General features: G+C 42.6%; 1 protein-coding gene across 1 annotated transcript in view; it reads left to right on the top strand.

Annotated features, from left to right (window-relative positions):
• LOC140281736 (uncharacterized) overlaps positions 1 to 14,618 on the top strand; it is a 72,107-nt gene extending 57,489 nt beyond the window's left edge. The window contains exon 5 of the mRNA XM_072376224.1: positions 14,330 to 14,618. Within this exon, the coding sequence (XP_072232325.1) occupies positions 14,330 to 14,618 (289 nt within the window). The remainder of the gene's footprint in view (positions 1 to 14,329) is intronic.
• The last annotated feature ends 9,254 nt before the right edge of the window (positions 14,619 to 23,872 follow it).

Genomic DNA, 23,872 nt, shown 5'->3' on the forward strand with positions numbered 1-23,872 from the left:
CAGACTTGGTCATGAGTCTGTGTTAGAAGTTTGATGTCAAAATATTAATTGGTTGCTGAGATATGGCCTCACGTCCTGTTTGGCGCGTCATCGCTGAGTTTGATTGGCTGCTACGGGAAAAGGGAAACGAAATAAAAAAATCCACATGATAGCTCTTTTGAGGCTTGGTCTGAACATTCTATGTGTCAAGTCCCGTGGAAATCAGACAATCTGGGTGACCTGTAATGCGTTTTGAAGGTTTTTGATATAATTCAAAATGGCGGACAATCCAAGATGGCGCGAATGACGTCATCGGGTTGGTTGACCTCGGCTATATCCGTGGACTTTAAGGGTACCTAATTTCTGAAAGTTGGACAAACGGGTCCAAAAATATGAGCAAAAATGAATTTTTTCTAAATATAGCGCCACCTATAGGTCAAAGGTCTCCAAAATTATTGGGCCTTTTCAAGATCGAGTTATGAATATGTGTTATGAGTTTGATGTCAAAAGATTAAACTGTTGCTGAGAAATGTCCTCACGTCCTTTTTGGCGTAGTCGCCATCAACTTTGATTGGATGTACTGGTTGAACAAAGTCAAATTTGAAGTAAAAAACGAGCAACTTTTGTGCGGATTGGTCTAAAGATACTCTGTGCCAATTTTCATGAGAATTGGTCAAAATTTGTGACCTGTGAAAATTTTTGAAGGTTTTCAACAAAATCCAAGATGGCGGAAAATCTAGTTAGACGGAAAATGACGTCATGGGGTGCATTGGACTCGTCATGATCCAAGGATTCCAACGATGCTTTGTTTTTTAAATTTGGATCAACGAGTCAAAAGTTATTTAGCTGAATGGGCTTCAAATTTTGACCCATTGGTGGCGCTAGAGAGTTTTGAATTTGGGCACGAAATTTGTTGAATTTGCTAATGGGAATGTGCTAAATAGATGTGCCAAATTTCACAACTTTTTACCATTGCGTTAATGGGGCTGCCATAGACTTCAATTGCAGCGGAAAGTAGAAGAATAATAATAAGAAAAACTACTAAAACAATAGGGTTCTGCAGCTTCGCTGCTAGACCCCTAAATATAGCTGCAAGCAGCGATTGCGGGGTCTAGCAGAACAGCAGGTAAGCCTGCGGCTGCTCAGGAGGGGCATCATGTGTCCACAGACCAAGTTTAGTGTTTGAGATGAACTCGTCTTCATCCAGGGATTCCAACGGTACCTCATTTGTCCAATTTGAACCAACGGCTCCAAAGCTATGAGCAAAATGCAGTTTTGCTACTTATAGCGCCCCCTGTGGGTGGAAGTTCCCCAGACTTCTTGGGCCTCTTACAGACTTGGTCATGAGTCTGGGTTATAAGTTTGATGTCAAAAGATTAAATCGTTGCTGAGATATGGCCTCACGTCCTATTTGGCGTGTCAGCGCTGAGTTTGATTGGCTGCTACGGGCAAAGGGAAACGAAATAAAAAATTCCAGGTGATAGCTGTTGTGAGGCTTGGTCTGAAGATTCTATATGTCAAGTCCCGTGGAGATCAGACAATCTGGGTGACCTGTAATGCGTTTTGAAGGTTTTTGACATAATTCAAAATGGCGGACAATCCAAGATGGCGCGAATGACGTCATAGGATTCGTTGACCTCGGCTATATCCAGGGATTCCAGCTGTACGTCATTTGTGAAATTTGGACCAAGGGGTCGAAAGTTTTGAGCAAAAATGCATTTTTGCTAAATATAGCGCCACCTATAGGTCAAAGGTCTCCAAAATTCTTGGGCCTCTTCAAAATCGAGTTATGAATATGTGTTATGAGTTTGATGTCAAAAGATTAAACTGTTGCTGAGATATGGCCTCACGTCCTTTTTGGCGTAGTCGCCATCAATTTTGATTGGAGATACTGGTTGAACAAAGTCAAATTTGAAGTAAAAAACGAGCAACTTTTGTGCGGATTGGTCTAAAGATACTCTGTGCCAATTTTCATGAGAATTGGTCAAAATTTGTGACCTGTGAAAATTTTTTAAGGTTTTCAACAAAATCAAAGATGGCGGAAAATCTAGTCAGACGGAAAATGACGTCATAGGGTGCGTTGGAATCGTCATGATCCAAGGATTCCAACGATGCCTTGTTTTTGAAATTTGGATTAACGATTCAAAAGTTATTTAGCTGAATGGGCTTCAAACTTTGACATGTTGGTGGCGCTAGAGAGTTTTGAATTTGGGCACGAAATTTGTTGAATTTGCTAATGGGACTGTTCTTATTAGATATGCCAAATTTCACAACTTTTTACCATTGCGTTAATGGGGCTGCCATAGACTTCAATTGCAGCGGAAAGTAGATCAATAATAATAATAGGAAAAACTACTAAAACAATAGGGTTCTGCAGCTTCGCTGCTAGACCCCTAATAATAATAAGAAAAGCTACTAAAACAATAGGGTTCTGCAGCTTCGCTGCTAGACCCCTAAATATAGCTGCAAGCAGCGATGGCGGGGTCTAGCAGAATAGCAGGTAAGCCTGCGGCTGCTCAGGAAGGCATCATGAGTCCATAGACCAAGTTTGGTGTTTGAAATGAACTCGTCTTCATCCAGGGATTCCAACGGTACCTCATTTGTCCAATTTGAACAGACGGCTCCAAAGCTATGAGCAAAATGCAGTTTGTCTACTTATAGCGCCTCCACTGGGTGGAAGTGCAACAGACTTCTTGGGCCTCTTACAGACTTGGTCATGAGTCTGTGTTAGAAGTTTGATGTCAAAAGATCAAATGGTTGCTGAGATATGGCCTCACGTCCTGTTTGGCGCGTCATTGCTGAGTTTGATTAGCTGCTACGGGCAAACGGAAGTGAATATAAAAATTTCACATGATAGCTCTTGTGGGGCATGGTCTGAAGATTCTATGTGTCAAGTCCCGTGGAGATCAGACAATCTGGGTGACCTGTAATGCGTTTTGAAGGTTTTTGACATAATTCAAAATGGCGGACAATCCAAGATGGCGCGAATGACGTCATAGGATTCGTTGACCTCGGCTATATCCACGGATTACAACGGTACCTCATTTGTGAAATTTGGACAAACGGGTCCAAAGATATGAGCAAAAATGCATTTTTTCTAAATATAGCGCCACCTATAGGTCAAAGGTCTCCAAAATTCTTGGGCCTCTTCAAGATCGAGTTATGAATATGTGTTATGAGTTTGATGTTAAAAGATTAAACTGTTGCTGAGATATGGCCTCACGTTCTTTTTGGCGTAGTCGCCGCCAACTTTGATTGGTTGTAGTTAGTGAAGAAAGTAGAAATTGAAGTAAAAAACGAGCAACTTTTGTGCGGATTGGTCCAAAGATACTCTGTGCCAATTTTCATGAGAATTGGTCAAAATTTGTGACCTGTGAAAATTTTTGAAGGTTTTCAACAAAATCCAAGATGGCGGAAAATCTAGTCAGACGGAAAATGACGTCATAGGGTGCGTTGGAATCGTCATGATCCAAGGATTCCAACGATACCTTGGTTTTTAAATTTGGATGAACGAGTCAAAAGTTATTTAGCTGAATGGGCTTCAAACTTTGACATGTTGGTGGCGCTAGAGAGTTTTGAATTTGGACACGAAATTTGTTGAATTTGCTAATGGGACTGTCCTAATTAGATGTGCCAAATTTCACAACTTTTTACCATTGCGTTAATGGGGCTGCCATAGACTTCAATTGCAGCGGAAAGTAGATCAATAATAATAATAGGAAAAACTACTAAAACAATAGGGTTCTGCAGCTTCGCTGCTAGACCCCTAAATATAGCTGCAAGCAGCGATACGGGGTCTAGCAGAACAGCAGGTAAGCAGGTGGCTGCTCAGGAAGGCATCATGAGTCCATAGACCAAGTTTGGTGTTTGAAATGAACTCGTCTTCATCCAGGGATTCCAACGGTACCTCATTTGTCCAATTTGAACAGACGGCTCCAAAGCTATGAGCAAAATGCAGTCTGTCTACTTATAGCGCCTCCACTGGGTGGAAGTGCAACAGACTTCTTGGGCCTCTTAAAGACTTGGTCATGAGTCTGTGTTAGAAGTTTGATGTCAAAAGATCAAATGGTTGCTGAGATATGGCCTCACGTCCTGTTTGGCGCGTCATTGCTGAGTTTGATTAGCTGCTACGGGCAAACGGAAGTGAATATAAAAATTTCACATGATAGCTCTTTTGGGGCATGGTCTGAAGATTCTATATGTCAAGTCCCGTGGAGATCAGACAATCTGGGTGACCTGTAATGCGTTTTGAAGGTTTTTGACATAATTAAAAATGGCAGACAATCCAAGATGGCGCGATGACGTCATAGGATTCGTTGACCTCGGCTATATCCACGGATAACAACGGTACCTCATTTGTGAAAATTTGAACAAACGGGTCCAAAGATATGACCAAAAATGCATTTTTTCTAAATATAGCGCCACCTATAAGTCAAAGGTCTCCAAAATTCTTGGGCCTCTTCAAAATCGAGTTATGAATATGTGTTATGAGTTTGATGTCAAAAGATTAAACTGTTGCTGAGATATGGCCTCACGTTCTTTTTGGCGTAGTCGCCGTCAACTTTGATTGGATGTACTGGGTGAACAAAGTCGAAATTGAAGAAGAAAACGAGCAACTTTTGTGCAGATTGATCCAAAGATACTCTGTGCCAATTTTCATGAGAATTGGTCAAAATTTGTGACCTGTGAAAATTTTTTTAAGGTTTTCAACAAAATCCAAGATGGCGGAAAATCTAGTCAGACGGAAAATGACGTCATAGGGTGCGTTGGACTCGTCATGATCCAAGGATTCCAACGATACCTTGTTTTTGAAATTCGGACACATGAGTCAAAAGTTATTTAGCTGAATGTGCTTCAAACTTTGACGTGTTGGGGGCGCTAGAGAGTTTAGATTTTGGGCACCAAAATTGTTGAGTTTGCTAATGGGATGGTCCTAAAAATATGGGCCAAATTTCACAACTTTTTACCATTGCGTTAATGGGGCTGCCATAGACTTCAATTGCAGCGGAAAGTAGATCAATAATAATAGGAATACCAGCTAAAACAATAGGGTTCTGCAGCTTCGCTGCTAGACCCCTAACTACTAAAACAATAGGGTTCTGCAGCTTCGCTGCTAGACCCCTAATAATAAGAAAAGCTACTAAAACAATAGGGTTCTGCAGCTTCGCTGCTAGACCCCTAATAATAATAATAATAATAGGAAAAGCTAGTAAAACAATAGGGTTCTGCAGCTTCGCTGCTAGACCCCTAATAAGAAAAGCTACTAAAACAATAGGGTTCTGCAGCTTCGCTGCTAGACCCCTAATAATAAGAAAAGCTACTAAAACAATAGGGTTCTGCAGCTTCGCTGCTAGACCCCTAATAAGAAAAACTACTAAAACAATAGGGTTCTGCAGCTTCGCTGCTAGACCCCTAATAATAATAATAATAGGAAAAGCTAGTAAAACAATAGGGTTCTGCAGCTTCGCTGCTAGACCCCTAATAATAAGAAAAACAATAGGGTTCTGCAGCTTCGTTGCTAGACCCCTAATAATAGGAAAAACAGCTAAAACAATAGGGTTCTGCAGCTACTGCATGGCTCCTTACCGTGTTGTGTTCCAACACCGGCCGCAGCTCTGTGCACAGTTCCAGGAGGATTGCCCTCAAAACAGCTGATGAGCCAGTTACCTTCATGTGCCAGCAAATACTCTCAGTCTCTGAACACACGCTCTCTTCCAATTGCACCATTTGCAGTGTCTTCCAATATCACTAAAGCAGCCATTGTTTTTAATGGTATGCACTGCAGACACATGGGTGTGTTAATTGTTCATCAGTGCACATCACTCAGTCTGAGGACTAATTGTGTTCACATTTATTTTCCCAGTTTCCCAACATCACCTCCAAGTGTCGCCAAAGAATCAACAGCTGTAGAAACATGCGTACGCCAGCCTTAAAGTTGGCGTGAGGCACTGCACATTTCCACGACCATTTCGCTCTTGATCTGATCGATGACATGAAATGAAAAAATGTGTACGGAACTTCGTTGTGCGTATACACCTTTGTACATGAGGCCCGTCCTCTGTCGGTGAAGCCAAAAGAATGTCATCCACATATAACAATATCTGGCTGCCATTTGCAGGACTGAACTTGGCTATGTTAGCTGACATTGCTTGGGAGAATATTGTTGGTGATTCACAATATCCTTGTGGAAGACTGGTATAAGTGTAACTTTTCATTCTGTAGGTAAAAGCAAACTAAGATTGACTATCTGGGTGCACAGGTACAGAAACGCAAGCATTACTAATATCAACAACAGAGAAGACAAAAGGTCTTCGGTGATAAATAATTTAACAGACTGTGTGGATCTGGTACTGTGGGGGCATGTGGCACAATTCAATTCAATTCAATTCAATTTTATTTATAAGATTACAACAATTGTCATCTCAAGGCACTTAAGTAATATAGTCCAATTCAAGCCAATTGGAATTCAATTCATTGTAATCATAATACAATTAATTCACCATAACACCATTCAAAGGATACCTGTTGGAACAGGGAAACACAAGTTAATGACCACAGTAATGTCACATGTACATAATATCATTTGAGAAATTAAACAGGGGGAAAAAGAGAGCAAAGTGAGGAAAGGTGTGACAGATGAGGTCCCCCAGCAGTCTAAGCCTATAGCAGCTTAACTATGGGATGTTTCAGGATTACCTGAGCCATCCCCAACTATAACCTTTATCAAAAAGGAAAGTTTTAAGCCGACTCTTAAAAGTGGAAAGGATGTCTGCTTCCCGGACATTTACTGGCAGCTTATTCCACAAGAGAGGGCCCTGATAACTGAAGGCTCTACCTCCCATTCTACTTTTAGAAACTCTGGGAACAACAAGTAAACCTGCAGTTTGGGAGCAAAGTGCTCTGTTAGGAAAATATGTTACAATGAGATCTTTAAGATATGATGGAGCTCGGTCATTAAGAGCTTTATATGTGAGGAGAAGAATCTTAAATTCTATTCTGAATCTAACAGGTAGCCAATGAAGAGACGCTAAAACTGGAGAAACATGATCTCTCCTGTTAGTTTTCATCAGAACTCTGGCTGCAGCATTTTGGTTCAGCTGGAGGCTTTTCAGAGAATATGTGGGATAGCCCAATAATAAGGAACTACAGTAGTCCAATCTTGAAGTAACAAATGCATGAACTAGTTTCTCTGCATCACCCTGAGACAGGATGTTCCTGATTTTAGCAATATTACGGTTAAGGTGAAAGAAGGCAGTTCTAGAAACCAGTTTTATATGTGCGTCAAATGATAAATTCTGCTCAAAGATAACTCCAAGGTTCCTCACTGTAGAACTAGAAGCCAAGGAAATACCATCTAGAGTAACTATATAACTAGACAATTTCTCCCTGCGCTCAGGTCCAGGGAGAACAACTTCAGTTTTGTCTGAATTTAAAAGCAGTCAATTCTGAGTCATCCAGGTCTTTATGTCTTTAAGACAGGCTTGTAGTCTGACCAACCTATTGGTTTCATCTGGTTTCATAGATAAGTACAGCTGAGTATCATCAGCATAGCAATGGAAATTTATGCCATGCTGTCTAATAATGTTACCTAATGGAAGCATGTACAAAGTAAAAAGAATTGGTCCAAGCACAGAACCCTGAGGAACTCCATGACTTACTCCAATGTGTGAGGAAGATTCTTCATTTACAAGAACAAACTGGAATCTATCAGATAAATATGACTTAAACCAGCTTAATGCAGTTCCTTTAATCCCAATAACATGTTCAAGTCTCTGGAACAGAATGCTGTGATCGATCGTATCAAATGCAGCACTGAGATCCAACAGGACAAGCACAGAAACAAGTCCGCTATCAGAGGCTAAGAGGAGATCATTGGTAACTTTCACCAGTGCTGTTTCTGTGCTATGATGCACTCTGAATCCTGACTGAAACTCTTCAAACAGATTATTTCTATGTAAATGATCACTAAGTTGAGCTGCAACAATTTTTTCAAGAACTTTATAGAAAATAGGGAGTTTGGATATAGGTCGATAATTAGCCAACACTTCTGAATCAAGAGTAGGTTTTTTAAGTAAAGGTTTAATTACAGCAACCTTAAAAGTCTGAGGTACATATCCTGTCAACAAAGACCGATTGACCAAATCCAATATGGAAGTGTCAATTAAGGGGAAAAACCTCCTTGAACAGTCAGAACCCAACAGGATTGGGTCTAACATACTTGTTGATGGTTTAGAAGAGACTATTGCTGTTGTTAGCTCAGAGAGATACAGAGAGAACTGGGCAGAAGCCGTCTAAATACAAATCAGGTTCGAAAGATACTTCTAAAGCTGCTCTACTTGATGATACCTCAGTGATAATAGTGGGAAGGATTCCATTAATCTTATCTGTGATATAAACTATTTTATTGATGAAGAATCTCATGAAATCATCACTGCTGAGAGTTAAAGGAATACATGGCTCAACAGATCTCGGACTCTTTGTCAGCCTGGCTACAGTGCTGAAAAGAAACCTGGGATTGTTCTTATTCTCTTCTATCAATGATGAATAATAAGCAGTTCTAGCTTTACGTAGGGCTTTCTTTTATGTTATTAAACTATCTTTCCAGACTAATTGAGACTCTTCTAAATTAGAGGAACACCACTGTCTCTCCAGCTTTCTTGCAGTCTGCTTTAAAACAGCTGTGAATTATACCAAGGAGCCAACCTCTTCTGACTGATTACCTTCCTTTTCAGAGGGGCAACATTGTCCAGTGTTGTACGCATTGAAACTATAGTGCTGTCAACAAGAGAGTCAAGTTCTACTGGAGTAAAGTTTAGGTAGCCGTCCTCTGTCATATCAGCACATGTCAGTGAAGAAAAGGATGATGAAATCAACTCTTTAAATCTGGTTACAGCATTCTCTGATAGACACCTTCTATATGTAGAATTCTTCTCAGAAACTGTATAGTCAAGTAATGTAAATTCAAAAGTTATTTAAAAATGGTCAGACAAGACAGGATTATGAGGGAACACTGTTAACTGTTCACTCTCAATGCCATAAGTCAGCACAAGGTCAAGGGTGTGATTAAGGCAGTGAGTAGGTCTGTGAACACTTTAAGAAAATCCAATAGAGTCTAATATAGAATTAAAGTTAATATTTAGGCTGTCATTTTCAACATCTACATGAATATTAAAGTCACCCACTACAATGACTTTATCTGTACTCAGCACTAACTGGGATAAAAACTCTGAGAATTCAGACAGAAACTCAGAATAAGGGCCAGGTGGACGATACACAACAACAAACACAAGAGGTTTTTGTGATTTCCACTTTGGGTGGGAAAAACTGAGAATCAGAGATTCAAAAGAGCTAAAACTAATCTTGGGTCTAGGACTGATTAGTAACCCTGATCTGAAGATAGCTGCCATTCCTCCTCTGCCTGTGGTTGGAGGAACGTGAACATTTAAATAGTCAGAGGGAGTTGATTCATTAATGCTAACATGATCCTCCTGCTGCAGCCAGGTTTCTGTAAAACAAAATATATCAATATGATGATCACAGATCAAATCATTCACTAACAGAGACTTCCAAAGTAGAGATCTAATATTCAGCAAACCACATTTAATAGTTTGATGTTTTTGTTCAGTTAAAGTTTTTGTTTTAAATTTTTTTTGCACAAGAGGATTTGCTCATTTTGTGTTTTTTGATTTAGGGGGGGGCAGCATCAGGTGGGAAGCCACAGAGAAGTGTGTTAGACTACAACTCTACATCCTGATCTCAACCCTGGGTTGTCATGTTTTTGGATGACTAATAAATTCGTCCATATTTCTAGAAATGAGTGCCGCTCCTTCCAAAGTGGGATGGATGCCGTCTCTCCTCATCAGACCAGGTTTTCTCCAGAAAGATTTCCAATTATCTATGTAGCCCACGTTGTTTGCTGGACACCATCTAGACAACCAGTGATTGAATGAGGACATGCGGCTAAATATGTCATCACTGGTCAGATTTGGCAGGGGTCCAGAGAAAACTACGGAGTCCGACATTGTTTTGGCAAAATTACACACCGATGCAACATTAATTTTAGTGACCTCCGATTGGCGTAACCGGGTGTCATTACCACCGACGTGAATAACTATTTTACTGTATTTACGCTGATCCTTAGCCAGCAGTTTTAAATAGGATTCTATGTCGCCCGCTCTGGCCCCTGGAATACATTTGACTATGGTCGCTGGTGTCGCTAATGCCACGTTTCTGACTATAGAGCTGCCAGTTACCAGGGTTTTGTCCTCAGCGGGTGTGTCGCTGAGTGGGGAAAATCTATTTGAAACGTGGACAGGTTGATGGTGAACCACGGGCTTGACTTTAGGACTATGACTCCTCTTCCTGACAGTCACCCAGCCACTCTTAAGTCCTGGCTGCTCGGATCTGCTAGGGGACAACTAACACAGCGAGCTACGCTAGGTGGCTCCGCACTGACTAAAGGGGCCTGGCTCGCTATCGGGTGGTTTTCAACAGTGCAGAGCCGAGCTTCCAATTCAGATAACCTTGCCTCCAAAACTACAAAAAACTACATTTGTTACATGTACCATTACCACTAAAGGAGGCAGAGGAGTAACTAAACATCTGACACACGGAGCAGGTGAAAGCAGGAGATAGAGGAAGAGAACTGGTAGCCATGCTAGAGAACCAGACACACTGCTAAAAAGTGAAAAATAAAAACTAAAGATCTGTAAGAGTGAGCGTTAGAATATAACAAGTAGTCCCTGGCTTCCCTCTCCGGGGTAGAGTAGCTCCCCCGGTGTATATCCCCATACCCCTCTCCCTTCTGGCTCCTGTACACAGCACACACAAGGGTTTTGGGGGCGTGTGTGTTCGGTGGGGTGTAGTGGATGGGGCCACGTAGGTGGTCCCCTTTGGTTGCATTCTGCAGTTCCCCGCCCCTGTTTTAATTACACCTTAGACATTACTACTTATCAAACACACTCACACACACACATTAGGTCTTGGGGGGTGGTTACACTGAGTAGCATCTGGTGGGCGGGGCTCTTTGGGTATGTAGGCTGCCCGGAGGGCCGCGCTCCCAGTTCTACAAGTTTGGCTGCCCCTCAATTTTAATCGCTCACTATTAGAAAATATTGAAGAGCCAGAAGGGTGAGGGGAGGGGTCTTCTTCCCACACCCCTGCTTCCTGGTTGCTGCTCGGGGCGGGAGGGGCCAAGAGGATTAATTAATTGTTCTGCTGGTTCGGGGTCTGTGGTGGCTGGGGGGCTGCTGGCCCCCTGGTGTGCCCGCTGCGTTACACCCCAGCGGAGTTGAGGGAGGGAGGACGTGAGGATGTATGGGACGTGAAAGTGTGTGTGGTGATGATTGGGCCTGGATCTGGGACTTGCTGTCGCCTGGCCTGCTTGTGCTTCTCCCGATGGGGGGGCGGCGTTGCCTCTCCCTGCTGCTCGCGACTTCACCCACCTGTGGGCACGTCTTGACTCCCAGGGCACTTGGCCAGGGGCGCTGGGGCAGGCGCTGACCCACTGTGTGGCTGTCTGGGGCGCTTGGCCCTCCTGGGTATTGGGTGGGGCCTCTGCCGGGGGGTTTGGGGGCGCTCGGGCTCCCGGGGCCCGGGTCCAGTGCACGGCCCATGTCTGGGCGGCTGGGGCCTGGCGGGGTCGGTGGGCTGTTGCCCCTGGCTCCCGGAGGGCCTCTGCCCTATGCTTATGGGGGCTCTGTCCGGGGGCTTCCTCTGCAGTCTTCTGGGTGGATGCGTGGTTGTCCCTGTGGTGGGCTTCCTGGGTTCTGTGCTCTGTGGGGGCTGCTGGTGGCCTGGGTCTTGTGGCCCTCTCTGCCTGCTTCTGATTGCTGGGGGGGTGCTGTGGATTGTGGCTCTGTACACTTATACACTCATAACTAAGCACGGTTACCATGTAGGTCCTGTGCCATGGGTGTTGCATGTTCTCACACACACACACACACACATTTATTAGCCCAGTAGCATGGTCGCTAAGCAGTTGATGTATGTTGATGTCGCAGGTCATCTATATTCACAGCTGTGTTGTATGCGATTGCCGCTTCTTGTGCTTGTTTTTGTTTGGTTGTGTGTTTGTTTTTTCTCTGCTTGTCTGCTTTCAGGTGCTCCTGGTGGCGCTAAGGCTGGATTCCCCTCAGAGGCCATGGATTGTTGTCTGTTTTGTTTTTTACAGGTGTAGCAGTTGGTTGTCTGGTTTTTGTTTCTATTTTTGTTCTGTTTCCCCTTCTTTCCTCTTCTTCTTTCCTTGTCCCCCGGTCCGGTTCAGTTCCATTACATGTCATATATTGTAAACAGAAATAAATAAATGGGCATCAAGGGGAGCTTTACATTTATAAAACTTCCCTTGGCAAAGCAAATCTGTTTGGCATCAAAGGTATTCAGACTACAATTCTGCTGCCATAATGCTGAACAGGACCAGGGAAAAAAAAAAAAAAAGCCTCATGGCGGTGGGGACAAAGGACCTCCTGAACCTCTGTTCTGCAGTGCAGTGAGATGAGCCTCTCACTGAGAGGCCTTCTGCCTGCTACAGAACTGGCCTTTTTCACCAGTTTGTTCAGGCACCTACAGTTTTTGTCTGTAGTGCAACTCCCCCAGCAGACAACAGCATAGAACAGTGCACTCTCAATGATAAAGCATTCACATCATGTCACTGCAGACATTGAAGGACCTGAGCTCTGCCCCCCCCCTGTACACTGCTTCTATGTTGGCAGACCACTCCAGTTAATTATCCAGCACCACCCCCTGGTATTTGCAGGTCTGAACAGTCTCTATCTCCCCTCCATGAATGCAGACTGACTGGTATGGAGTTTTAGATCTCCTGAAGTCCACCAGCATCTCTTTGGTTTTGGTAGTGTTCAGGAGCAAACAGTTCATTCACACACATGCCACAACAGCCGTACCATCAGAATAATTCTGTGTGTCTGGACTCTGAGTTGTACCTGAAGTCTGATGTGTACAGGGTGAAAAGAAAAGGAGCTAAAACGGTACCCCGCAGAGCCCCAATACTGCATTCCAGTGTTCCAGAAACACATCTCCCCATCCTGACATACTGTGGTCTGGCAGTCAGATAGTCTATAATCCACAATGTCAGGGATGGGACCACAGCCATACCTAGAAGCTTGTCTTTCAGTATGGGAGGCTGTATCATGTTGAAGGCACTGGAGAAGTCAAAGAACTTGATTCTCACATATGAACCAGACACATCCAGATAAGCATATGCCCGTTGCAGCAGTACAGAATTGCATCTTCCACTCCTATGTGTTTCTGCTAGGTTAACTGGAGGGGGTCAAGATCCTCACCAACCTGCAATTTCATGCGACGAACAAGGAGTCTCTCCAAGGTCTTCATGATCAGAGATGTCAAAACCACTGGTCTGCAATCATTCAGCTCCACCAGTGGTGGAAGAGACACTGCCCTGTAAGCCTCCTTTACGTTGGCATTGAACAATTCTAATGTCCTTTCTCCACGTGTTGGACAGTTCACATCCATTCCTACTTTTCACCCAAGAAGTTTTTCTGAACTTTTGGCTGGCAGTGCAGCAGCTCTGTGCGGGATATGGAGGAGACACAGATGAGGGAAGCAAGCGGGCGCTGTGTTCGGACTGCGTGGCGGAGCTAATGCCCTGCCCCCACTAATGGTCTTTTAACTGGACTTCCCAAAAAGAGCATTAAACATCTGCAGCTCATCCAGAACGCTGTGGCTAGAGTTTTAACCAGGACTAAGAGATCTGAACACATCACACCAGTTTTAAAATCTTTACTCTGGCTTCCAGTCAGTCACAGAATAGATTTTAAAAGCCTATTGATGGTTTACAAATCCCAGAACGGTTTAGGCCCAAAATGCATCTGTGATATGTTCAGAGAATATAAACCCAGCAGAGCTCTTAGATCCAAGGACTCAGGTCAGCTGGTCCAGTCCAGAGTCCAGACTAAACATGGAGAAGCAGCATTTAGCTGTTATGCTGCAAACAAGTGGAACAAACTGCCAGAGGAGATTAAACTGTCACCAAATGTAGACATTTTTAAATGCAGGTTAAAAACATTTCTTTTCTCATGTGTCTATGCATGAAATCTGCAGGATGTCTTTTAACTTATCGACACTGTTGCTTGTTTATATTAATTTTAATTATTTTATTTCTTTCTATTTATATTCTTTTACATATTTTTAATCCTTTTTCTGCTCCCTGCTGCAATGCTTTTATTTTATGTAAAGCTCTTTGAATTGTTTTGTACATTAAATGTGCTATACAAATAAATCTGACTTTGACTACTGAAGCCAACAAATGACCTCAACACTTTTTACTGCAGGTTTCAGAGGGACCACTTCACACCCGTCTCTCTATTTTCTGAAGCTTCTCTTCCTGCCCTCCCTCACCCACCACCCATCCCCTGCTGCCGCACCCACTTCACACCTCCACCCCCCTCAAACGCTCCACCATCATTCTGGTTCCCAAGAAATCCTCCATCACAGAACCAAATGACTACAGACCTGTCGTTCTGACATCTGTTGTTATGAAGTCCTTTGAATGCCTGCTGTTGGCCCATCTGAAGTCCATTACAAGGGACCTGCTTGACGCCCTGCAGTTTGCATACCGGGCAAACGGATCAGTGGACGATGCAATCAACATGGCTCTGCGCTAAATCCTGCAGCATCTGGATCGTCCTGGGTCTTATGCACGGATCCGTGCCTATTTTTGTCAGGTTGGTTATCATTGCTGGGTTGTCAACTGCCGGGTGGGGTCTGGTTGAGCAAGGACTGGAGCTGTGGTGAATTTTCTTTTTAGTGTGATGAAAGCCTTTTCAGCTGTGGGGTTCCAAGAAAAGGGTCTTTTGACGGAGGTGAGTTGGGTTAATGGTGCCATCCTCCTGCTGTAGTCCTGTAATTTTCTGTAAAAATGAGCAAATCTAAGGAATCTCTGAAACTGCTTGTGGTTGGATGGGCGAGGCCACTCAACAATGGCTCTTTCAGGGTCTGTTTTAATCTGTCCACTCTCTATGATGTAGCCAAGGAAAATAATAGAAGAGACATGAAATTCACACTTTTCCACTTTTACAAACAATCTGTTTTCCAAGAGTCGTTGCAGTACCTGCTGAAAATGCTGGTTATGATCATTATGATGTCATCCAAATAAATGAAGACAAACCTGTTTAACCAGACCCACACACACTGTTAAACCAGTTGTGACCAGAGTCAACTCATTTCTCTGTTATAGAGTTGAGTAATGCTTTCTTTTCCATCCCAATTCATCCAGACTCTCAGTATTGGTTTGCATTTACTTTTGAAGGAAAAAGATACTGTTGAAAATTATGTTTTAAAAGACATACAACAACAAGCACCAGACAGTGAAATAACTATGTGGTGCAACAAAGGAGCAGTTTTGAAAGTTGACATCTACACCTGACCACTAGGAAAACGGATCCTGCCAAAGTCAATGTATAAATGGGCAGCAATTGTGGCACATGGGCCTTGCCATGTGTCAATAGGAGGGATGAACAGTATAATAGAACAATATTATACACATTATGGTTTTACTACTTATTCAAAAAAAAATTTGTGCAGAATGTCAGATTTGCATAAAACATAATCCACAGGGAGGCTGCGCGGTGGTGTGGTGGTTAGCACCGTCACCTCCCAGCAAGAGGGTTCCATGTTCGATCCCTGCCTGGGGCCTTTCTGTGTGGAGTTTGCATGTTCTCCCCGTGTATGCGTGGGTTCTCTCCAGGTACTCTGGCCACCATCCAAAAACATGCATGTCAGGTTAATTGGTGACTCCAAATTGTCCGTAGGAGTGAGTGTGAGCATGCATGGTTGTTTGTCTCGTTTGTCTCTATGTGACCCTGCGATGGACTGGCGACCTGTCCAGGGTGTACCCCGCCTTTCGCCCAATGACTGCTGGGATAGGCTCCAGCCCACCCGCTACCCGATTAACGGACTGTCGGTATAGAAAATGGATGGATAATCCACAGTAAAATATGAGACCACAAAGAGGTCAATTCCCTAAACCAGAGTATCCTTTCCAAGAAGTACACATGGATTTTATCAAACTAAACAAATGTAACAACCAGAAGTACTGTTTGGTAATAATTTCTAAATGGGTAGAAATATTTCCATGTCATTCAGCAGATGCCCTGATCGTAGAAAAGCCTTATAATACCTACTTTTGGGATTCCACAAATTATCAGGAGTGATAATGGAAGTCATTTTGTGAATGAAGTGATCCAAAAGATAGGAGATCACTTCTGTATAAACTTAAAAAACATTATGGTTATCACCCCCAGAGTGCAGGGCTAGTGGAAAGAACTGATGGAACAATTAAGCTGAAACTGAGGAAAGCAATGGAAGAAACAGGGAGAAATAGTCTGATTGCATAGACTTAGTTCAGCTAAGCATGCGGATAACTCCCACACAAGGTCAATCTTTAACTCCATTCGAAATAATGTATGGAAGACCATATTCTCTCTCAGACCTAGCTAAAATTGCATGCTACCGGTATGAGGATGATGACACTGTAATGGAAAATTAATTCTTATATGCATTGTATTGAGTGTTACTGTGCATGACCTGCAAATGGCCGAGTTGCAAGGTACCACCCTGCCCTGTTTTTCTTAAATTCCCCTTTAAAATGGAGGACTTGTTGTAATGAGTTAGCTGCACTTTAAGAGGGACAGGGTTAGGTTGGTATTTACGACTGTGTCTGGGTAACCTCAACTGATGGTTGGGGAGGAAAGATGGAAGAACAATCAACTATACCCAAAGAGAGATGACGTGATAAGAGGGCGATATAACTGTGTTTTTGCTTCAGTTGTCAGAGCAACTCTGTATTTTGTACTGTGTTGTTCTCTCTTGCAATGTATTATTACAAAAGCCTCTTATCTCCTCAGAAGAAAATAACTGAAACTGACATTACTAAATTTCCCCAACAACACTCTTGCAAGTTTTATGAAAAGGATGTTCGAAACAAAAGAAATAAGTCAATATAATAATGTTCCGAATGAGACTTTGCCATTACAGGTTGGAGCAGAGCTTAATGTCGGAGACTGGGTCTTCACGGAGGTGATAAAGAGGAAGCCGTGGAACAAACCCAGTTGGGAAGGCCCATTCCAGATTCTGATAACCACTGTCAAGATCGATGGACATGATACTTGGATACACAGGAGCCATTTCCCCTGACTGCTGAAGACGGAAGTCCAGCTACAAAGTGGACCAGGTGTATAGATCCTGGTAAACTCAATGCTGGTGAAGCAGAGACATCTCTCTAGCACTTAGCAGGGCAAGGGGCAGAGAGAACCAGAGAAGAGAGAAAAAGAACAAAAAATGGAAGGTTCAAAGTGGTTGTTGGCAGCTGGACTGGTCATAAGTCTCTTTGTGTTTCTGCCTATTTTAGGTTGGGAGACCTACGAGAGATTGAAAAAACAAAACAGGTCCATCAGGGCCCTGTTAAGCAGCAAAGGAAGTTGTGAAGTAGGGAAGGTGTATACCTTCGAAACTACTGTGTCATCAGGAGAATCATCAGGAGAATCTTTAACTTTTCAACTGTCTGTGTCCTTCTTTCCTGGCTGAAAAAGGAGGAGTGTGTTCTAACGTCTTGTTGTACTCTGATACCTAAGAACACAGCACCAGACGGATCTTTGTGTTGTGTTGTCCAAATTAAGAACCATGTTTGAATAATTGAAGGAACACTCAGGAGTTGACGCTTTTATATGGTCTCACTTGATGAATATGTTTGGGAGATATCGTGCCATGATTCTATCGCTCATGATAACGCTCAGTATTTACTGCAGTATTGGTAGTGTGCGGGTGCTGTTGTGTGCCTTGTCTCCATTCGCTATGCACCAGGTTGGTGGTCCAGACCATAGAGGGACGCCCTTCTGAGTTCAGAGCGTTGCTTCTCCAGAAGGACGAACTAGATGAAGAATATCATCCGGACCTATATCCAATGTCGCACAATGGCCAAGAAACTGACGATGATTGTGTTTAGACAAAAATAAAATTAAGAACCTTTTGAGTGTAAATTGATAAGGTTGTCATACAAATGATGTTCTTACAGAAAGCTGAAAGGACTGACATGAAGGTTGACATTTATCAATGGAAAACAGAAGGGAAATGTCTGAAAAGTTTAATTATTATCAGTATATAAATGTCATGGCCAGAGAGGCCATTATATATCAAAACTTTCCAAGGAGAAGAGGGGAGACAAAGAGAACTGTGTTTTAAAGAGGAATGTTATCTCCACTGTGATCGTTATCTTTATGCTGCCCAAATAAGTTGACTCAGGAGATATACCAGGTGCACATGAAAGCAAGTAGAAGATTGTGTATGTGTGTGTGTGTGTGTGCACGTGTGTGTGCCCAAATAAAAGGGAGGCAACCACTCACTGGAGAACTCTTGCGAAGCTAGAGAGAGAAGGTTTGTGTGTTGTTCTCCCCTTGCAAGTAAAATACTGAGGCCTCTGAGGGATTTCTTGGTCTCATGCCGTTGTCAGTGAGTGAATTTTTCTAACAATTAGCGACACCAGCGACCACAGTCAAATGTATTCCAGAGGCCAGAGCGGTCAACAGAGAGTTTTTATTTAAAACTGCTGGCTAAGGATAAGCGTAAATACAGTAAAACAGTGATTCACATCGGCGGTAATGGCACCCCGTTACGCCAATCGGAGGTCACCCGGAAACTTTTTTCCACCTTCAAAACTCTACTTAATCCTCCGCCTCCACCACCTGCTACCAATCTGACAGCAGACACCTTTGCCTAATTTTTTACTGACAAAGTGGCAGCTATAAGCAAACAGTTTACCAAACCTTGTACCACAAAATCGGCATGCAGAAGTCCTACTGCATCATTTTCCTCATTTACCCCTCTCGCTCAAAGCAGTGTCTCTAAACTTCTCACATGTAGCCGTCCTACTACATGCTCGCTGGACCCCGTTCCTACTAATCTTCTCCAATCCATTGCTCCTACTGTAACTGCAGCAGTCACGCATGTGATTAATGGTTCACTGTCATCGGGCACATTTCCTACCACATTCAATTAAGCTCAGGTTACACCGCTGTTCAAGAAATCTTCCCTCCCTCCAACTCATGTGGAGAATTATCGGCCGGTCTCTCCTCCCGTTTCTGTCTAAAATCATTGAAAGGGCGGTTTTTAAGCAGGTCACTGATTACCTCTCACATAACAACCTCCTTAACCCAAGCCAATCTGGGTTTAAAAGTGGACACTCCACCGAAACGGCTCTGTTAGCTGTGACAGAAGCCTTAAAAGAAGCCAGAGCGACAGCTAAGTCCTCTATACTTATCCTGCTCGACTTATCAGCTGCATTTGATACTGTCAACCACAGTATCCTTTTGTACATACTCTCTAGCATGGGCATCACAGGGAGAGCACACTCCTGGTTTGAATCATACCTCACTGGTCGCTCTTTCAAAGTATCCTGGCTTGGTCACACTTCTGCAGCGCACCACATCGCCACAGGGGTCCCACAAGGTTCAGTACTGGGACCTCTTCTCTTTGCCATTTACACCAACTCACTGGGACAGATCATCCGACCACATGGCTTCTCATACCAATGTTATGCTGATGATACCCAGGTCTATCTGTCATTCCCACCTGATGACCACACTGTCTCAGCACGAATCTCAGACTGTCTCTCTGACATATCAACATGGATGAAAGCTCATCACCTCCAACTTAACCTCCCAAAAACTGAACTGCTTGTCTTCCCAGCCAAACCAGCCATACACCACAGCATCTGCATCCAAACTGAATCCCTATCTCTTGCTCCATCAAAGGTAGCTAGAAACTTGGGTGTCATGATTAATGACCAACTAACCTTCAAAGATCACATTGCCTCAGTTGCTCGTTCATGCCACTTTGCATTACTAAACATAAGAAAGATCAGACCATACCTAACCCAACATGCCACCCAACTCCTGGTGCAGGCCATGGTCATCTCCCGCCTTGATTACTGCAATGCTCTCCTAACTGGTCTCCCAGCCTGTACTATGAAACCTCTGCAGATGGTCCAGAATGCGGCGGCGCGTCTGGTCTTCGATCAGCCTAAAAGAGCACACGTCACCCCTCTGTTCATTGAACTCCACTGGCTACCCTTATCCGCCCGCATCAGGTTCAAGTCACTGATGTTAGCCTACAAAGTGCTTAATGGAACGGCTCCCATCTACTTGAATGCTCTTGCAAAGGCTTATGTCACAACTCGGTCCCTCCGTTCGTCCCAGGATTGTTGTCTAGCAGCTCCTACACCACGCCTAAGACAACCCAAACTCTTTTCATGCGTCGTCCCACGATGGTGGAATGACCTACCGAGCGCTACCAGGACAGGGGCGTCCCTGTCTATCTTCACTCTTGAAAACCCAGCGCCTCAGAGAGCATCTCCTATTCTAGCACTTACCTTGTACTTTCCGTACCCCCTCTATCTCTGCACTTTATCTTTCTGTACTTTCCTCTATGCATGCACCCTATCTCTGCGCTGTCACCTCTGACAGAGTCAGACTAGTGGCTTCCTTCTATGTAGTTTATTGTTAGCTTGTTATATTAGTCATCTATATTATTATATTAGTCATCCAAAAACATGACAACCCAGGGTTGAGACCAGGATGCAGAGTTGTAGTCTTACACACTTCTCTGCAGTTTCCCACCTGATGCTCCCCCCTCTCCCCCCAATCAAAAAACACAAAAGGAGCAAATCCTCTTGTGCAAAAATAATTTAAAACAAAAACATCGAAACCCTTCGAAGTCTCTGTTAGTGAATGATTTGATTTGTGATCATCATATTGATATATTTTGTCTTACAGAAACCTGGCTGCAGCAGGAGGATCATGTTAGCATTAATGAATCAACTCCCTCTGACTATTTAAATGTTCACGTTCCTCCAACCACAGGCAGAGGAGGAGGAGTGGCAGCTATCTTCAGCTCAGGGTTACTAATCAGTCAGAGACCCAAGATTAGTTTTAGCTCTTTTGAATCTCTGATTCTCAGTTTTTCCCACCCAAAGTGGAAATCACAAAAACCTCTTGTGTTTGTTGTTGTGTATCGTCCACCTGACCCTTATTCTGAGTTTCTGTCTGAATTCTCAGAGTTTTTGTCCCAGTTAGTGCTGAGTACAGATAAAGTCATTGTAGTAGGTGACTTTAATATTCATGTAGATGTTGAAAATGACAGCCTAAATATTAACTTTAATTCTGTATTAGACTCTATTGGATTTTCTCAAAGTGTTCACAGACCTACTCACTGCCTTAATCATACCATTGACCTTGTGCTGACTTATGGCATTGAGAGTGAACAGTTAACAGTATTCCCTCATAACCCTGTCTTGTCTGACCATTATAAGTATATAAGTATAAGAAAGCCCTTCGTAAAGCTAGAACTGCTTATTATTCATCATTGATAGAAGAGAATAAGAACAATCCCAGGTTTCTTTTCAGCACTGTAGCCAGGCTGACAAAGAGTCCGAGCTCTGTTGAGCCATGTATTCCTTTAACTCTCAGCAGTGATGATTTTCATTCTTTATCAATAAAATAGTTTCTATCAGAGAGAAGATTAATGGAATCCTTCCCACTATTATCACTGATGTATCATCAAGTAGAGCAGCTTTAGAAGTATCTTTAGAACCTGATTTGTATTTAGATGGCTTCTGCCCAGCTGATCTTTCTGAGCTAACAACAGCAATAGTCTCTTCTAAACCATCAACTTGTATGTTAGACCCAATCCCAACCAGACTGTTCAAGGTTCGAGGTTTTCCCCTTAATTGACACTTCCATATTGGATTTGATCAATCTGTCTTTGTTGACAGGATATGTACCTCAGACTTTTAAGTTTGCTGTAATTAAACCTTTACTTAAAAAACCTACACTTGATTCAGAAGTGTTGGCTAATTATCGACCTATATCCAATCTCCCTTTTTTGTCTAAAGTTCTTGAAAAAATAGTTGCTGCTCAACTTTGTGATAATTTACATAGAAATAATCTGTTTGAAGAGTTTCAGTCAGGATTCAGAGTGCATCATAGCACAAAAACAGCACTGGTGAAAGTTACCAATGATCTCCTCTTAGCCTCTGATAGCGGACTTGTTTCTGTGCTTGTCCTGTTGGATCTCAGTGCTGCATTTGATACGATCGATCACAGCATTCTGTTACAGAGACTTGAACATGTTATTGGGATTAAAGGAACTGCTTAGGTGATTCTTACCTTTGTTGCCTTCTTTAAGTTATGTTTGTACCTGAAAGCATTTGTAAAGAACAGTGTTGTTTTTCAGGCTGGGCTGGACGGTAATAACTGATGCACCTGCAAAAGCATTTGTAAAGAACATAAAGCCACATAATGGATATTACGGTTGTGGCAAATGTGTGCAAGGAGGACTTTAAGTAAACAAACGGATGACTTTTCCATTAACTGATAGGAAGGACTGATGAATCTTTTGCACAGCAGATTTATGGGGATCAGCAAAATGGACCAAAATGTTGGCATGTTGTCACAATTTCCATTGTCCTTCTGTCCTCTTTTTTGGCCAAGTAATATTTACAACAACTTCATGTTACTGTCCACTGCCATTGCTATTTTGAGCAATGCAGACCCCTCATTGTCCTATTGTCAAATATACACTACTTAAAACTTTTGTATCACATTTTCTTGAAATATATGGAAAAGATGTGATTGGGTATAATGTGCATGGTTTAGTTAATCTTCCAATGGATGTACAGCAGTTTGGTTGTCTGGATCACATTTCAGCATTTCCCTATGAAAACTACTTAAAAAATAAATAAAAAGACTTGTAAGACTTGTAAGAAAACCAGATTGTCCTTTTGCCCAGATTTTTCAAAGACTGTCGGAACAAACATATTTGGGGCATCTGGTGTGTCATCAAGATCTTTAAAAAAACAGCACTTTGATGGACCAATTCCAGAAAGACTTGATGGGAAAGGACAGTGCAGTCAGTTACATACTGACAGATGTACAATGAAAATCTCAACAGGGAACATCTTTTTTATTGGAGGTTTGTCCAATTAAAAACAATTAAAAACATTGTTAAGTGCACTGATGGAATATACATTGTATACAAGGTCTTCTCGGAATGGTCACTCTTCTTACCATCACCATTCAGGTCTGACATTCTAAATATATTGCGTGTCTCTCATCCATCAAGCCAAATCAAGTGTGCCAAAGTGTCAGAATTATCAACAAAAAAAAGTGCATGGCCCTTCCACATAGGGGAGGCTTTGTGGTCATGTCTTTACTGCATACATTAAAACAGTAGTTAACGTTGTTCGGTTTCCAAATATTTAATTATATCTTTTCAATGTTGTCGCCTGAAAAGATATAATAAATTTGCAAACATGTCAGGGGTGTACTTGCTTTTATGAGATACTGTATGTACATACAGTAGGTATACAGAGGTACTGCTTCCTGCCTCTGCAGAGGGCAAACATGTCTCTGCTTCCTCCTGCTGCTTAGTGCTTTATTTGCTTTCAAATAATTTTACTTCTTTCCACAAGTCTTGGATATAATTTTATTCTTTTTCTTTTAAGTGAACAAAGACTTTTAAAATAATTTTTATTCTTTTTTTACAACTTATCTGATGAGCCAGCGACTACAATCCTGTCAACATGCCCTGTGAAACCTGTCGGATATATCAACAAGAAAGCTGTGCGCTACAAGAAAGGATTTTTGCCTTAGAAACTGAAAAAGAACCAACGGAATCCAGTGGTAAGAAGTCCACATTTACTTCCAATAGAAAGGGTGAAAAAACTGCATTACAACTCAAAGCTAAATGATAAATGATACTGTGTCTTTTCCAAGACTCTGCAAAGACACTTAGAATGGACTTGGTGCTAAGCCGAAAAACGTCCAACTGTTGGTATCAACGGAGGATGTAACATCACCCGGAATAA

The sequence above is a fragment of the Leuresthes tenuis genome, unplaced genomic scaffold, assembly GCF_036924035.1.
Source record: "Leuresthes tenuis unplaced genomic scaffold, fLeuTen1.0.hap1 SCAF_22, whole genome shotgun sequence".
NCBI lineage: Eukaryota > Metazoa > Chordata > Actinopteri > Atheriniformes > Atherinopsidae > Leuresthes > Leuresthes tenuis.